Raw genomic sequence first — 13,172 nt, forward strand, 5'->3', positions numbered from 1 at the left:
CCATGAGATCTGTATGTTAAATGTGCTTTTCAACATTGTGCTGTTGATGATCTTGTAGGTCCCTTATTATATTATTACCTTATATTAATATCTCATTATATTATTATCTTATTTATAAATCTTGTAGGTGCAGCATCCTGTTATGGTGCTTGATGAGAATCCCATGTCTGTTAATGTTGTGTGTTAATTGTTTGTTGTGTTCATTATTTTTAATTCATCATTATTAAATGTTTTTTTTTATTATTTATCTAACCCTAACTTACCTTAACCCTATTTTATTATTATTTAGTTAATGTTCAGTAAGTCATTTTTATTTATTTGAAAAGGTCTTGTGACACTCCTGGTTTGTTCTGACTTGTCGGTGGCAAATGACTGCAGACTCTGAGGGTTCAGCAGCATAAATCTGTGGTCACATCAGGTGCATGTACAGTAAAAGACACTGTGGACGGATAAGGACTCTTTTTTTACCATCGAGCCATAATGTATAAGTTTCTCGTAAATGTGGTTTGTGGAATTCTGTAAGATTCAAAACACAGACATCTGTGTTGCCAGAATCAACATCCTATCCAAGGCCATGTTTTCAAAAAATAAGAAATGTGCAGCATGCAGCATGCTTCTTAGCAAAGAGAGCTATTTTTTGTACATAGGCTATGAGTCCTCAGAAACCTAGTTAGGCCTCATGTCTTCATTCGGTGGTCAAGCAAATGCCTGGTGATTCACTCCTCCTCTCTCTGCCACACCCAAGCAACCAAAATCCACTTAAATCATTTTGGGATTTTATGAGGATTCTCATAGTTGCACCTGATGCTGTTTGATTTTCACACAGATGTTAGAGAGCAGTGCCCTGCTGAAAAGATTCAGGACATAAGGTATAATTACTTCTCTAAGAGCCCAATAAATGTTCACCTACATTATCCATTTTACTCAAACACAAACTGCACTAACATTAATAATCAGGTTGAACCAAGACTTGTGTAGTAACTCATGTAATTTTATTGAACTACAAATAAAAAAGTTTCTGAACAGTCAACTGGCTAAATACCATATTTGTCACAGTGCTCTGTACTCACTGATTATGGAGTGTGGCCAGAGTGTGAAACATGCTTTGCAGTTTCAACCCACAGAGAGCAGTGTAGCAACATTTTCTGGCCTTGGTGATTTACTGTTGACGGACTGTAAATGTCAGGTTTGTTCCTTAACTGTTCTGCGTTCAACTGAGGCATCCTCGAGCAAGAAACGTGTCTGCTCAATCACTGTGAAGTCATTCTGAGTCAGAGTTTGTACAGCCAAATATCTGCGAGGCAGCTGGACAGTACTGTATATTACATTCTTAGATACTTGCCGTTTTGATTTAGAATCATGCAAAGCTATGAATTATGCCAGTGACAAACGCGGCTTTTCAAACACACATATGACTTGTTTTAGAGACTTGTTGGGGAAAACACCTGTCTGTCAGTTTACTGTCTAAAACTTCCTATAACACTATTCTTGTAATATTAGTCACCACTGTCTGTGTGTGTGTGTGTGTGTGTGTGTGTGTGTGTGTGTGTGTGTGTGTGTGTGTGTGTGTGTGTGTGTGTGTGTGTGTGTGTGTGTGTGTGTGTGGGAAGATGTCATGAGAAAGGCAAGGTGTTTCTCTTCACACAGATGCCATTATAGACATACTCATTCTAACCACACACTAATAGACCTGTATAAACCACACTGCACACACAGTGCATCTCATAGACACATATGAAGTCTTTAATATCTTTGCTGCTCAGCCAGATGCCATTGTGTTCTTGATCCAGGAGGTGTAATTGCAAACCTTTGTGTACACCCCGGGCTTCTTTCTCAGGGCACAACCATGTCCCCAAGACACCACTCCCTGGAGCACACCGTCACACATCATGGGACCCCCAGAGTCCCCCTTAGGATAATAAGATGAGGTTATCTTCACTGATATATGCAAACACATCTGTTTTGTGTTACATTAGCCATGATCACTATATTACCTGACAGGAGTCCTTCCCTCCCTCCAGGTAGCCAGCACAGATCATGTTCTCAGTGATTTGGAAAGGATATGCATTAAAGCATGTGTCATCACTCAGGAGAGGGGCATCCAGGCACTGCAACTTATCAGGGTACCTCGCTGGAAGACAAAAAGAAAATCCATGAATGTTCTTTTGTGTAAATATAACATGGAACTATTACTATATTCAGCCTTTTAACTCACAGCCATCATTGCTGGCACGAAGACTGCCCCATCCAGAGATCTTGCACATTGTCCCGTCATTGGCACACTTTGTGGGAAGAGTTGCAGGGCGCACAAAGCTGTTCAGAGTGGCAGGGCGACTCAGTTTGATAAGCATGATATCACTGTCTTGCGTGCGGGAATTGTAGTCGGGGTGGCGGATAAACTTGGCAGACATAATGTACTGCTCGGTCCCCTCCTGTTCCCAGATGTTGTGCTCTCCCAGCCTAACTTCTATATTTGACCTGAAAGAATTAAACACATCCTGAGGGTCAGTTAGCTCCACTGATGCCCCCACCCCAAGACCCAGCTTCAAGGGAGATTCACAGTCACACAAAATAATGAAAACAACCTAATATAAGCACAATATATGTAAATCCCTCTGTGTTAGGCAGCTGCTAGAGTTTTAGTTTGCATGCTGTAAAAAGAGATTGGTTATCATCCTTCTCACTTTGGTTTGCAGTGTGCTGCAGAGAGCACCCACTCATCAGACAGAAGAGTCCCACCGCAGAAGTTATACCCAGTGAAGAGGGACACTTGGTAGGGCACAGAGTTTTTCGGGCACTCATACCCTCCAACAATCTTGTCATCTTCCTCCAGGGCAGCTATAAATGAATAAAAGAGTAACAAACACAGAGAAAATTGTATTATCAATGAATTGGCATCGTTCATTCTTTTTTTTTAATCAATAATCTTATTAACATGTGATTCTCTGCTGCCACCTGAATTAGACATTTTACAGTCTCTTTCAGTTCCATACTATACCTGCCCCTCCGAAGAGAGTCAGAAGAAGGAAAAGCCTCATGTCTTCTGTCTGTTTGGCCGGCAGATTAATGTACCCTGAGCCTTTTAGTTTCAGGTATTTTAGTCCTCTTATCTCCTTTTTCTCAAGGTCTTCTATCGTCAGAGTTACACCTCAAACACTAAGCATGTGTTACATTTCCCCGGTGGTTTAATGTACAGTATTTAAGACGGAAAAGCACTGTAGTTCAATACTGTGAAAATAATTCGGGGAAATAGCTTGATCAAGAGGACGATTTGAATTAAAAACGCTGAAATTTGGAATTTCCCTCTGTTAATATGCTCTCAGTCAGTACACATTGTTTGTGTTTGCTTTTTTTATGATTTTTTTCTCTGATAGAGTGATTCCAGGAGCTTTTGAGTAATTTCTCTATGGATTTAAGATCACAGTTCTTTGTAAGCTGAAACTCTTTGTCAATGTCTTTTTGCAGTAGTTTTATTATACAATCACATACCAGATGTGGCATGTGTGCTGCCTTCAAATGAGCTAAAAAGTGAGCTTCACATTTGAGGATGTTGAGTATGTGGGTGTAATCATCTTAGGTAGGAGTAAAATTGTGCATTTTTCCCACAGAAAGAACACTTTTTTTTACCGTTTTGTAAGATAGGATGTCCACTTATCAGCAAGCTACTGACTGGAACGTGTGTTGCAACATGTGATATGAAGGTTTTGAACGATATGGTCAGGAAACGGTACAGTGTCAGCAGTTTCAGTTATCAGTGAAGTGACACTTGTTAATACTGAAAGCATTTACTTCCTCCTAGGCTTATTTCAGTTAATGGTTATTAACACATAACACATGTTTATTGGCATTATTTCTATTTTTTTTATACACTTCTGTAAGTTTAGGAGTCAGACACACACTTTAAAAATGTTCAAAGAAAAAAAAATGTTTTAAATAACAACTCTGTGTGACAGTTTCATCTTGCTATCCAGTTTTGAAATTCAATGTGGTCTGTGTACCGCTCTCACTGTGGTTTGGGTAGAAATATCTGAAGAAATTCAGCCCTTTCACTGCAACTTGCTACAACATTGCAGAACTGCATATCATTGCTGAGTCAATGTTTTAGAATGGAGACGTACTAGGGAGGCACCAGGCTCCGTTACGCATGTATGAGCATAGGTGTTTATCAGCACCAGACAGGAAAACATCTAAATGTGAGGGTGCATTTACCCAAACCCTATGATTATACACTTAGACTAAAATATAACGCATTCCCATCCAGCACAGGCAAGTAACCCCCCCCCCCATTACTGTGTGGCACACACACCGTCAGCTTCATTCCTTTTCCAACCTGCATATCATTGCTTGTATTCTTTAACTGTAACAACTGCAACAACTTGGCACAGCCTGCTACAAAACCTTCTGTCTGTAAAGATAAAAACATGTCAGTTTGCATTGCTGTCTTCACTGTTGTGAGCTTGTTGGGAGTTTTTTTTCTTGTTCTGACTACATTTCAGTATACAGTTACATTTTCATTACATTTACAACAAAACGCATGACACCGTACAGGACATTAAAGCAACCTCCAGTGGTATTTATGAGAGAAAACTAAATTACCAAAAATGTGCAACAAATGTAAAGAGTCCCAGAGGTAATCGCTCAGAGGTGGAAATGTCTCTGCCACATGTGACACCCAGATTTCTGTTAAACTGCACAGCTGCAAAACAGCATTCGGGATGTGATCAGTTGGATGAATTAAGGAACAAGAGAAAAAACCTCGCTGCTGTGTCTGCAATCTAAAAGTACCATTGACCTTCAATAATTTCCAGCACCACATTGATTTTTTTTTTTCCAGTGTTTGCCACCCTAACCCGTAGTTAGAATATATGGAAAGGATGAAAACTTCCATTTATTTCGCCATCTGGCATTCCCTGCATGTTTAACCATTTCTGGTTCCCCTGATCCCTTTCCACTGTACCCTCAAAATACCCTCCAGCAGACAGAGAGAGCACTGTGTCAAAGATCTAAATGACTTATGCATTGCCAGGCTTGTTTGCTGTCAGACAGAGCCCAAGATGATTATTCATATCCCTTAGGTCAGCCGAGAGGGACCAGCCATTGCGGTTGAAAGCAGGGACGAATGTAAGGAAGTGGTTTAAGTTATTGAGGTTCAGCTTTTTTTCCCTGTGTGTGGTGTATTTCATGGAAAAAAACGTCGCTGAGCCATACGAACGGAAGGCGTTGGCACCGGTTTTGACTCGAAAAACAAAATTCCTGACCTCTCCACAACCGTGAGACAGAGGGTTTGATTTCCAGTCAGCACCGCAACAAGATCAACAAACCTTTGAGGTTTCAGCGCTGCAGCGGATTCCCACTATTTGTGTCTGTATGACAGCGTTATTGCAGTGGAGAATTTTCAGCACAACAGATTGCATTCCACCGTTTCACCCTGGCCCCCTGCAAATGGAGCTGTGGATTTGGAAATGCTGTGAGCTCAGTGTTTTGCACTCAACAGCAACGAAAACTACTGGGTGTATTACAGTGACGCTCAGAGCTGGAGTATGTCATTAGTACTTCACTGCACCACACACAAAGACACACACCGACATACATACATTTTACTTGTGCCTTTCAGGTGATTCCCCGACATTCCCAGCTGCTGTAGTGAATAATAAACCCCCAAACTCCAATTGCATTTGTCACCCACCGCTAAAACTAAATTCCCTTTAAACCTCCACTCGTTGTTTTACACACCCAAATTGGTATTTGTGTGGCACACACATAATTGCATGTTTGGTTGGTAAATCAAGAACTCTGGCAAGCCCTGGGCTCAGAAGGCTTCCCTCAAACTATAGCCTTGGGTTAGCTATTAATATCCCCTACAGACAGCAGCAAAATGCTCTGCCTTCAAGTTCTGTTACAAGACTCTGCAACAAAAGTTTTTTGTTGTTTTTTTAAAAAAACACATTTTAGTGCAGAAATGAAAACTGGTAGATGCATTGCAACAGAGGATCATGACCAAATTAAACAAAGTAGGCCTAGTCATACTGTCTAGACTTTAGCTAAAACTGGCATGTCATTTAGTATTACAAATGGAGCTGAACAGTACACTGTAGTTTTTAGGAGTGAAGAAGAAGTGAACTGGGTCAGGTTATTGTAAACAGTTTCCTGTAGTTAGAGTGAATTGGTTTTGGTCCTGGTCTTAAAGATCTCTCAGCGGGGAAGTTTTTCAAATGCTGAATATTTATGTATCCTACAAAAAAAAAAAGTTCTCCAACCTACACACTCAAATACGGGTGTTGCTCTGAACTCATGCAGAGGCTGTGTACACAGACACATACACAGTCATGTAGTGTCTCTCATTCCTTCACTCTCTCCCTCTCTCTCTTCCCCCTCTCCCTTTCCTTTCTTCCTCCCCCTCACATCTGGACTCTTGGCAGGATGAGGTTCCTGTGTGGTGTGTGTGTACATTAGCAGGGGGCTCGGTTCTTGGGTTGGGCAGGTTCGAGCAGTTCACACTGTTCAAATGTGATCAGCACCAGTCTTTGAGTCTCATTGTATTTCACAAGTTAGACCATCAATGACTGAGATGCTTCTTTGTCTGATTTTTTTTTATTATTATTATAATCATTGTGACCTGAGAAATCTGTTTATGTCCTCTTCCAACATTACAAATACTTGTAATTGAAAGCAAAAATGCAGACATGACCATTTTGATGTAAAAAATTGGGGTCAATTTCACAAAATTTTGCAAGTTTGGATCATTTTAGCAGATGTTTGCCTAGATTGATCAAGGTGTTTATACTGTGAATGTCGAAATTCATCGAATTTGAATAAAATTAATCAAGTGACAGCAAATTTGCTAAACGTGTACTATAAACTGACATTTATGTAAATATAAGATATAACATTTTGGCCAGGTCTTTACAACATCTGTTCTTTGCAACATCTGTTCCTGTTTAATAAAGTTTCCTTATCGAAATTCTGTACCTGGATGTCAAAATGGATCATGTCATAAGAATTATTCTTTAGTGGCTGTAACATCAGTGTTTTTACTCAAAAAATGTGAAGAAACACACGATACATGTGAAGGAAACAGCTACTTCTTCATTTTCTCCGTAGAAAGTTATGCCCAAAAAAAACATACATGCAATTCACACAATGCACAAATGTGTGGGTTGTGGGAGGCAAGAGTGAAGAGGAACCATGTGGGAGGAAATACAGTATGACCATGAAGTCAAACTCAGATGAAACATTTCTTCCCCACTGAAAGGTAGGGCTCTACTCTGGGGAGATGAGACTGACTATCACTCTCTCCAGCCAAAAATCCCCCATGTCCATATTGTTCTTATTATGATATTTCTTCTGTTACTGTCTCTTCCTGCAGATATCTGCTGATTCTTTAATTGTTTAAGTAGATATTTTTATTACACAATCCACGTGATATATCTCACAAGATCTTGGGATAAATTACAGTCTTAGGAATATGAGCACTTGACTGTGATCGAAAAAACAGCAGGAATGTGCCAGAGATACAATTACTGGGAATTACAGTTTAGATTTGTTTCAGGGTATATGTAAATATATATATATTCCCTTTGGGTTTAGGCCTGCTAGTCCTGTTCTTTCCCATACCATAGAAATTCCTTTTTTGAAACTTTGTAGATTCACTAAACTACAGAAAATACCTAAAAGCTGCAAAGGTAAAAATTCAGTTTGTATATTTAGTCATGTTTTTGCTTTTTTAAATTTCCCACTTGTTTCCTAATTCTTCAGTATGAACTTTCTGTAAGAGGTCAAAGATAGCACTTGCACTTCAAATGTGCTTTGAAATGCCAAAAGAAAGTCTAAAACAGGATGCTGACAATCAGATGGATAGACAGACAGGCAGACAGACAGACAGACACATTACACATTGGTGGACATGAGAAGTCACAGCTCTACTCTTTCTCAGGTAGTCATCGCAACAACTCACAATTTAATGTGATTTGGCCTGTAGAGTTGTGTCTTGTCCTTGGCTGCTGCTTGTGTTCTGTCCATCCACATTGCATTTAGAATCAGCTATGCCCATTTTCTGTCTCTCACTCCATCGCTGGATCTCCCCCTTGTACCCTGTGGTTTCTTTTGTTTGGTTTATTTTACTTCTCTTTATTTTTCTCTTTCTCTTTTCTCTTTATTATTCACCATACAACACTACCCTTCCATATATCCTCTCACTAACACTACTGACTGACCGTCCCAATATTTGGTTAGTATATTCTGTTTCCATTTGATTGCTTGTTCTTCCCAGTATAACTGTGTGAACTTCACCAGTTTGTCATGACCCTGCTCTTAGGAAAAGAATCATATTTATTTACATGAATGAACAGAGAATAGATTAACTAAATGTGTGAAATGGTCAGATAGTAGTGTTAGTGAGTGTATGTATGACATGGTAGTGGTGTATGGAGTAAAATAAAGAGAAGTACATCCAAGCCAAACAAAAAAGAGCATGCAGTGCAAGGGGGAGGTCCAGCGATGGAGTGAGAGAGACAGAAAAGGGGGGGTAGGCTGATCCTAAATGCAATCTGGATGGATTAGCCAGGCGCACCCAGTTGCACTCCTGTGAACTCCACCTATACCAGGACCTGAAGGGAGACACAAGACACAAGCAGAGCCAGAGAGCCATCACATTGTGTTGCTGGGTCAATACCTGTTTTTTCCACTCTTGGAGTTTCTCAGAGGATAAAAGGCTTGATGCATTGGAAGAGACCAAACGTGTTGTAGCAACAAATTCTGCATCACACTTCAGATTATCAGCAGAAAAAGTTCTTGCAGATGAGATTTGCTGTAGTGAAGGAGTAAACTGAACGTCTGTGTGTTACTTAGACTGAACATATTCTGCTCTGTGTACATTAATGTCAAGTCAGACTTGTGTTTTCTTAAAAAAAAAAAGCTTAATTATTATTATTGTTATTATTTTTACAAGTAGGCTTTAATATTGGAGTGCAACAGAAAAAGTTTAATGGTCTTCAAAGTACCCTACGTGCTGTCTGAGGTCCCGCCTTGATGTGAGCGATGACGTCACACATTTAAGGAGTCTGGGATCGGACCTCCACAGTTTCCTCGGAGTAGTTGGAGTTATCCAGAGCTGCCTTTGTAGTGGACACATCCTCATCGGACTGGAGCTTTTCGAAAGGTAACGCATCTCCGTTATTCTTAGAAACCTCCGCTCAGTGCATCACATTAGATTGTTAAGAAGACGATAAGCATCATCTTTGTATAGCATGCCCTGATAAACATCTGTGTCTGGTGTTTGAACGGCTTCATTTCAGGCAGTTTGCTGCTGTTTGACTCGACAAAGGTCTTTATGGGCAATTAACTGTTCAGATACGGTAAATATGTCAATTAAGCCTGTATGTCTACGGTAACCCACAGCTGCTTCTATGCAATAGAGTGATTCAATTTTCTGTGGTTAGGCTGATCATAACTTTGCAAAAAAGTAAAAGGACATTTTTTTGCTCGTCAAATTCTGCTCCAGTTTTACGCGTTGATGTAGATTTCGATTAGTTGGAAAGAGAGAGCTCTTTTTTTTCTCCTTTGTCTTTTAAGACTTATTATTATGCCTCTAGCAGAGACAGTTAGGACACAGTCTGCAAACTGTCATTAAGACTTGGCTTAATGTCTACTGTGGTTCAGGAAAAGGTTGTGAAGCAGCAGGACTTCCAAGTATAAGTCATGCCTCTGTGATCAGCATCCTCTCTGGGCCTTTTTGATGAACAGACACGAAATAAGACATACTAAAGAGTGGATTGACTATCATAACCTTTTAATTTAAATAACACAGGAAAACATTTATCTTGTGTATTATTATCAACTGTTTTTGATCTTGAGGTTAACTTTTTGTTTTTGTTGCAGGTTCTAAGACAATGATGGAGGTAATGACCACTACCCTCTTCTATATCATGAATACATCAGATGTCACTGGAAGTAATGGCTCTTTGTATGACGACGACGAAGAATATGACTACAGTGAGCATGCTGAGCTGAGAAAGTCTCTCAACATCATGTCTGTCATTGTTTACTGCCTGGCCTTCGTTCTTGGTGTGCTCGGGAATGGAGTGGTTATCTGGGTGACCGGGTTCAAGATGAAGAAAACAGTTAACACAGTTTGGTTCCTCAACCTTGCTGTGGCCGACTTCCTCTTCACAGCATTCCTCCCCCTGAGTGTGACGTACACAGTCATGGATTTCCACTGGCCTTTTGGTAACTTCATGTGCAAACTGAACAGTACCATAAGTTTTCTGAACATGTTTGCCAGTGTCTACATCCTGGTGGTGATCAGTGTGGACAGATGTGTGTCTGTGGTGTCACCCGTCTGGGCCCAGAACCACCGAAGCGTGCGCAAGGCGTCTTATGTGAGTCTAGGTGTTTGGGTACTGGCTCTGATTCTAAGCGCTCCGTACTTCGTCTTCAAGGACACTTCACCATATAGTGAAGACGTCATCAACTGCTTCACCAACTATGGTCTCTCTGACGATTATGAAACACCATCTGTGATTGAGCTGCGACATTTCCGTCATCAGGCCATGACCATCACCCGCTTCCTCCTGGGATTTGTTGTCCCCTTCACTGTCATTGTTTCCTCTTATGCTGTGATAATCCATCGTCTCAGGAGGAACCGCACCCTGTCCAGCCAGTCGAGTCGCCCCTTTAAGATCATCGCTGCCGTTATCACCACTTTTTTCCTGTGCTGGGCTCCTTATCACATCATGGTTCTAATTGAGATGGTTAATCACACGGCAAATCATTCAAATGAAATATTAACCCATGTCACTGTTATCGGCATCCCTATAGCCACCAGCTTGGCCTTTCTCAACAGTTGTCTGAACCCACTGCTGTACGTGTTCATGGGCCAAGATTTTAAGGATAAAGTCCGCAAATCCATCTTGAATGTATTGGAGACTGCCTTCCAGGAAGAGGTTTCTCGCTCTTATACTTACACAAACTCAATGGTCACCAGTCGGAGTAAAGAGAAGTCAGTTTCTGATGCCGAGGTATAAGCTTGTCCATGATATGAATAAACAAATACTGTAACTGTACATAGCAAATGTAACTGTATATAACATATAACATTTTTTTTTAGCTCTTTTTGTTGTTTAATAACGGATCCTCCAAACAATATCTACGTAATCTGAGACTGGAACATTTCACCTGTTATAATTTGATGATATGAGTTTTATGACCTTTCAGTTATAAAAAATAAAAAAAGAGAGAGAGAGATCTGCGTCATTGTAGAACTGACTCAGTGATATTCTGCAGTAAGTTGTAGATCAACATATAAATAAAGTGTTTGGAAAAGTGAAATGTATTGAATAATAACATTTATTTATATACTGTAGCACATATCAAAATCAGACTTTTCAAAGTTTTTAAAGTGATTTAAACAAAGAAAGAAAACAGAATGCACATTACATACTGTTCATACCTAAAGCAACCTGCATACACACATAAATACACACAAACAAAATGCCCAGACTGAATAACATATAAAGCAAGTATGTACATTTATTTTTTGAGTGCGAGTGGTGCTTCTTCATAGTGCAATTTTGTTGTTAGCTGCACTCAATACCATGCTAAACCTAGTAAATATGTAATGTGCCACTTTTTTTGACAAGACCCACCTGTCATAATCTCAAAATGTGTATTATAGTTGAATTTGTGCAATGCAAGCAAGACATTTGGTTGTCAAGGGGGAACTTTCTCACCTGTCTCATAATCCAGTTGTTGATTACTATACATACACATACACATACACATACACATACACATACACATACACATACACGTGACATACATTAAAAATGCAGGAACATCACCTAGATTACTAATAAGGGTATTTTGACAAAGAACATCATGCCTATTTTTATGTACAACATAATAAGCTGTAAGCTAGTGTATGAAAGAGATTTCAATGCATACTAAATCTACACTCCACATTCAACCCACTGATGTCATTATGTGTGTACATGTGTGTCTGGCAACACCATAACACTGAAACTGAGCTGACTTTTGACTGCTACATGTCGACTGCATGCTTTGATAAACATGTTATTCAGCATAAAGGCAGGCTAATGTGAGTCTAATTACTAAATATATGACTCACTATAAGATTCCTTTTATTGTTAACTTCCATTGTAAAGCTTAGTTTGATGTTTTATTAATTGTTTTTTTTTTTGGGGGGGGGGGGGTATGTCTTTGACTACCACCCTGAGTACATGCATGTTGTGCTATAATCTGCAAATTTAAATGTATCATTTCAGGTTACTATCATGGTAGATAAAGCAAACCACCTCACAACACTCACATTTAAGAGGCAATCCATTATCAGTATTTATACAGGCAAATTATCTGTTAATTCAGTAATTGAATGGAAAGAAATGGTATGGCAAACTTATTCTATGTACTGCATTGCTTTGCTTTATGTGCCATATGTGACATAATATGAATCTCTCTATGAAAAATTCTAAACAATGTAAACAATGTAAATGATAATCCACTTTTTGTCTTTTTTTGTTTTGTTGTAGCCCTATCATTACTAGTTTTAAGAGTCCATAAATGATGATGATGATGATGACTGTTATTATGATTCTTTTTGTTGTTTCCATTATTAAAATATTATTTAGACTTTAGCACTTTTCCACTCATAATGTTCTTCTCCTAATTAAGGCTGCATATCATGAGATGTAGTCAGGAAGTGGGTAAATCATCTGTCTGTGATAATGTATAAATACTTTGAATCAGCTTGTTGTGCCCAAATCAGTTATTATCAGTAGCTTTTAACACCATGACCTCCTATTCTGATTAACTCAGGTAGGTAGGCCTGAAATGTATGATATATGTCTTTATTTTATTAGTGAGATATTAGTGTAAATTTTGCTTCATACATAAACATGCAAAAACATTTGGTTTCCTCTGGATTCTTTCACAATATAATTTACTAGAATTAGGAAAGTATTTTGTAATCCTCCATCATTATAAAATTTATATTACTGTTGATGATCTTAAAACATATATTTGCGGAACAGTGCTCTGCTGCTACGAGTAAAGAGAGTAGTCAACTGGAACTGTGAATGAATTGTGGGAAAGTTTCAGTCAAGAAACAATCCAGAAGGAGATTTAATCAGTTAATAGCTCCAGTTATATAAAAAAAA

At 39.2% G+C, this 13,172-nt stretch overlaps 2 protein-coding genes across 2 annotated transcripts; one reads left to right on the forward strand and one right to left on the reverse strand.

Moving 5' to 3' along the window:
• Nucleotides 1-1,703: 1,703 nt before the first annotated feature.
• Nucleotides 1,704-3,038, reverse strand: LOC130171872 (trypsin-3-like). The gene is made up of 5 exons (XM_056380141.1): nt 2,999-3,038; nt 2,685-2,838; nt 2,216-2,478; nt 1,995-2,131; nt 1,704-1,909 (listed from the first exon to the last, which is right to left on the reverse strand). Exons 1-5 carry the CDS (start codon nt 3,036-3,038, stop codon nt 1,760-1,762), a joined length of 744 nt encoding a protein of 247 aa, XP_056236116.1. The 3' UTR covers nt 1,704-1,759.
• A 6,039-nt stretch (nt 3,039-9,077) lies between these two features.
• fpr1 (formyl peptide receptor 1) lies at nt 9,078-12,762 on the forward strand. The gene is made up of 2 exons (XM_056380121.1): nt 9,078-9,157; nt 9,877-12,762. The coding sequence occupies exon 2, from the start codon at nt 9,888-9,890 to the stop codon at nt 11,019-11,021; it is 1,134 nt and encodes a 377-aa protein (XP_056236096.1). The 5' UTR covers nt 9,078-9,157; nt 9,877-9,887; the 3' UTR covers nt 11,022-12,762.
• The last annotated feature ends 410 nt before the right edge of the window (nt 12,763-13,172 follow it).

The sequence above is a fragment of the Seriola aureovittata genome, chromosome 7 (assembly GCF_021018895.1).
Source record: "Seriola aureovittata isolate HTS-2021-v1 ecotype China chromosome 7, ASM2101889v1, whole genome shotgun sequence".
In the NCBI taxonomy this organism is placed as follows: domain Eukaryota; kingdom Metazoa; phylum Chordata; class Actinopteri; order Carangiformes; family Carangidae; genus Seriola; species Seriola aureovittata.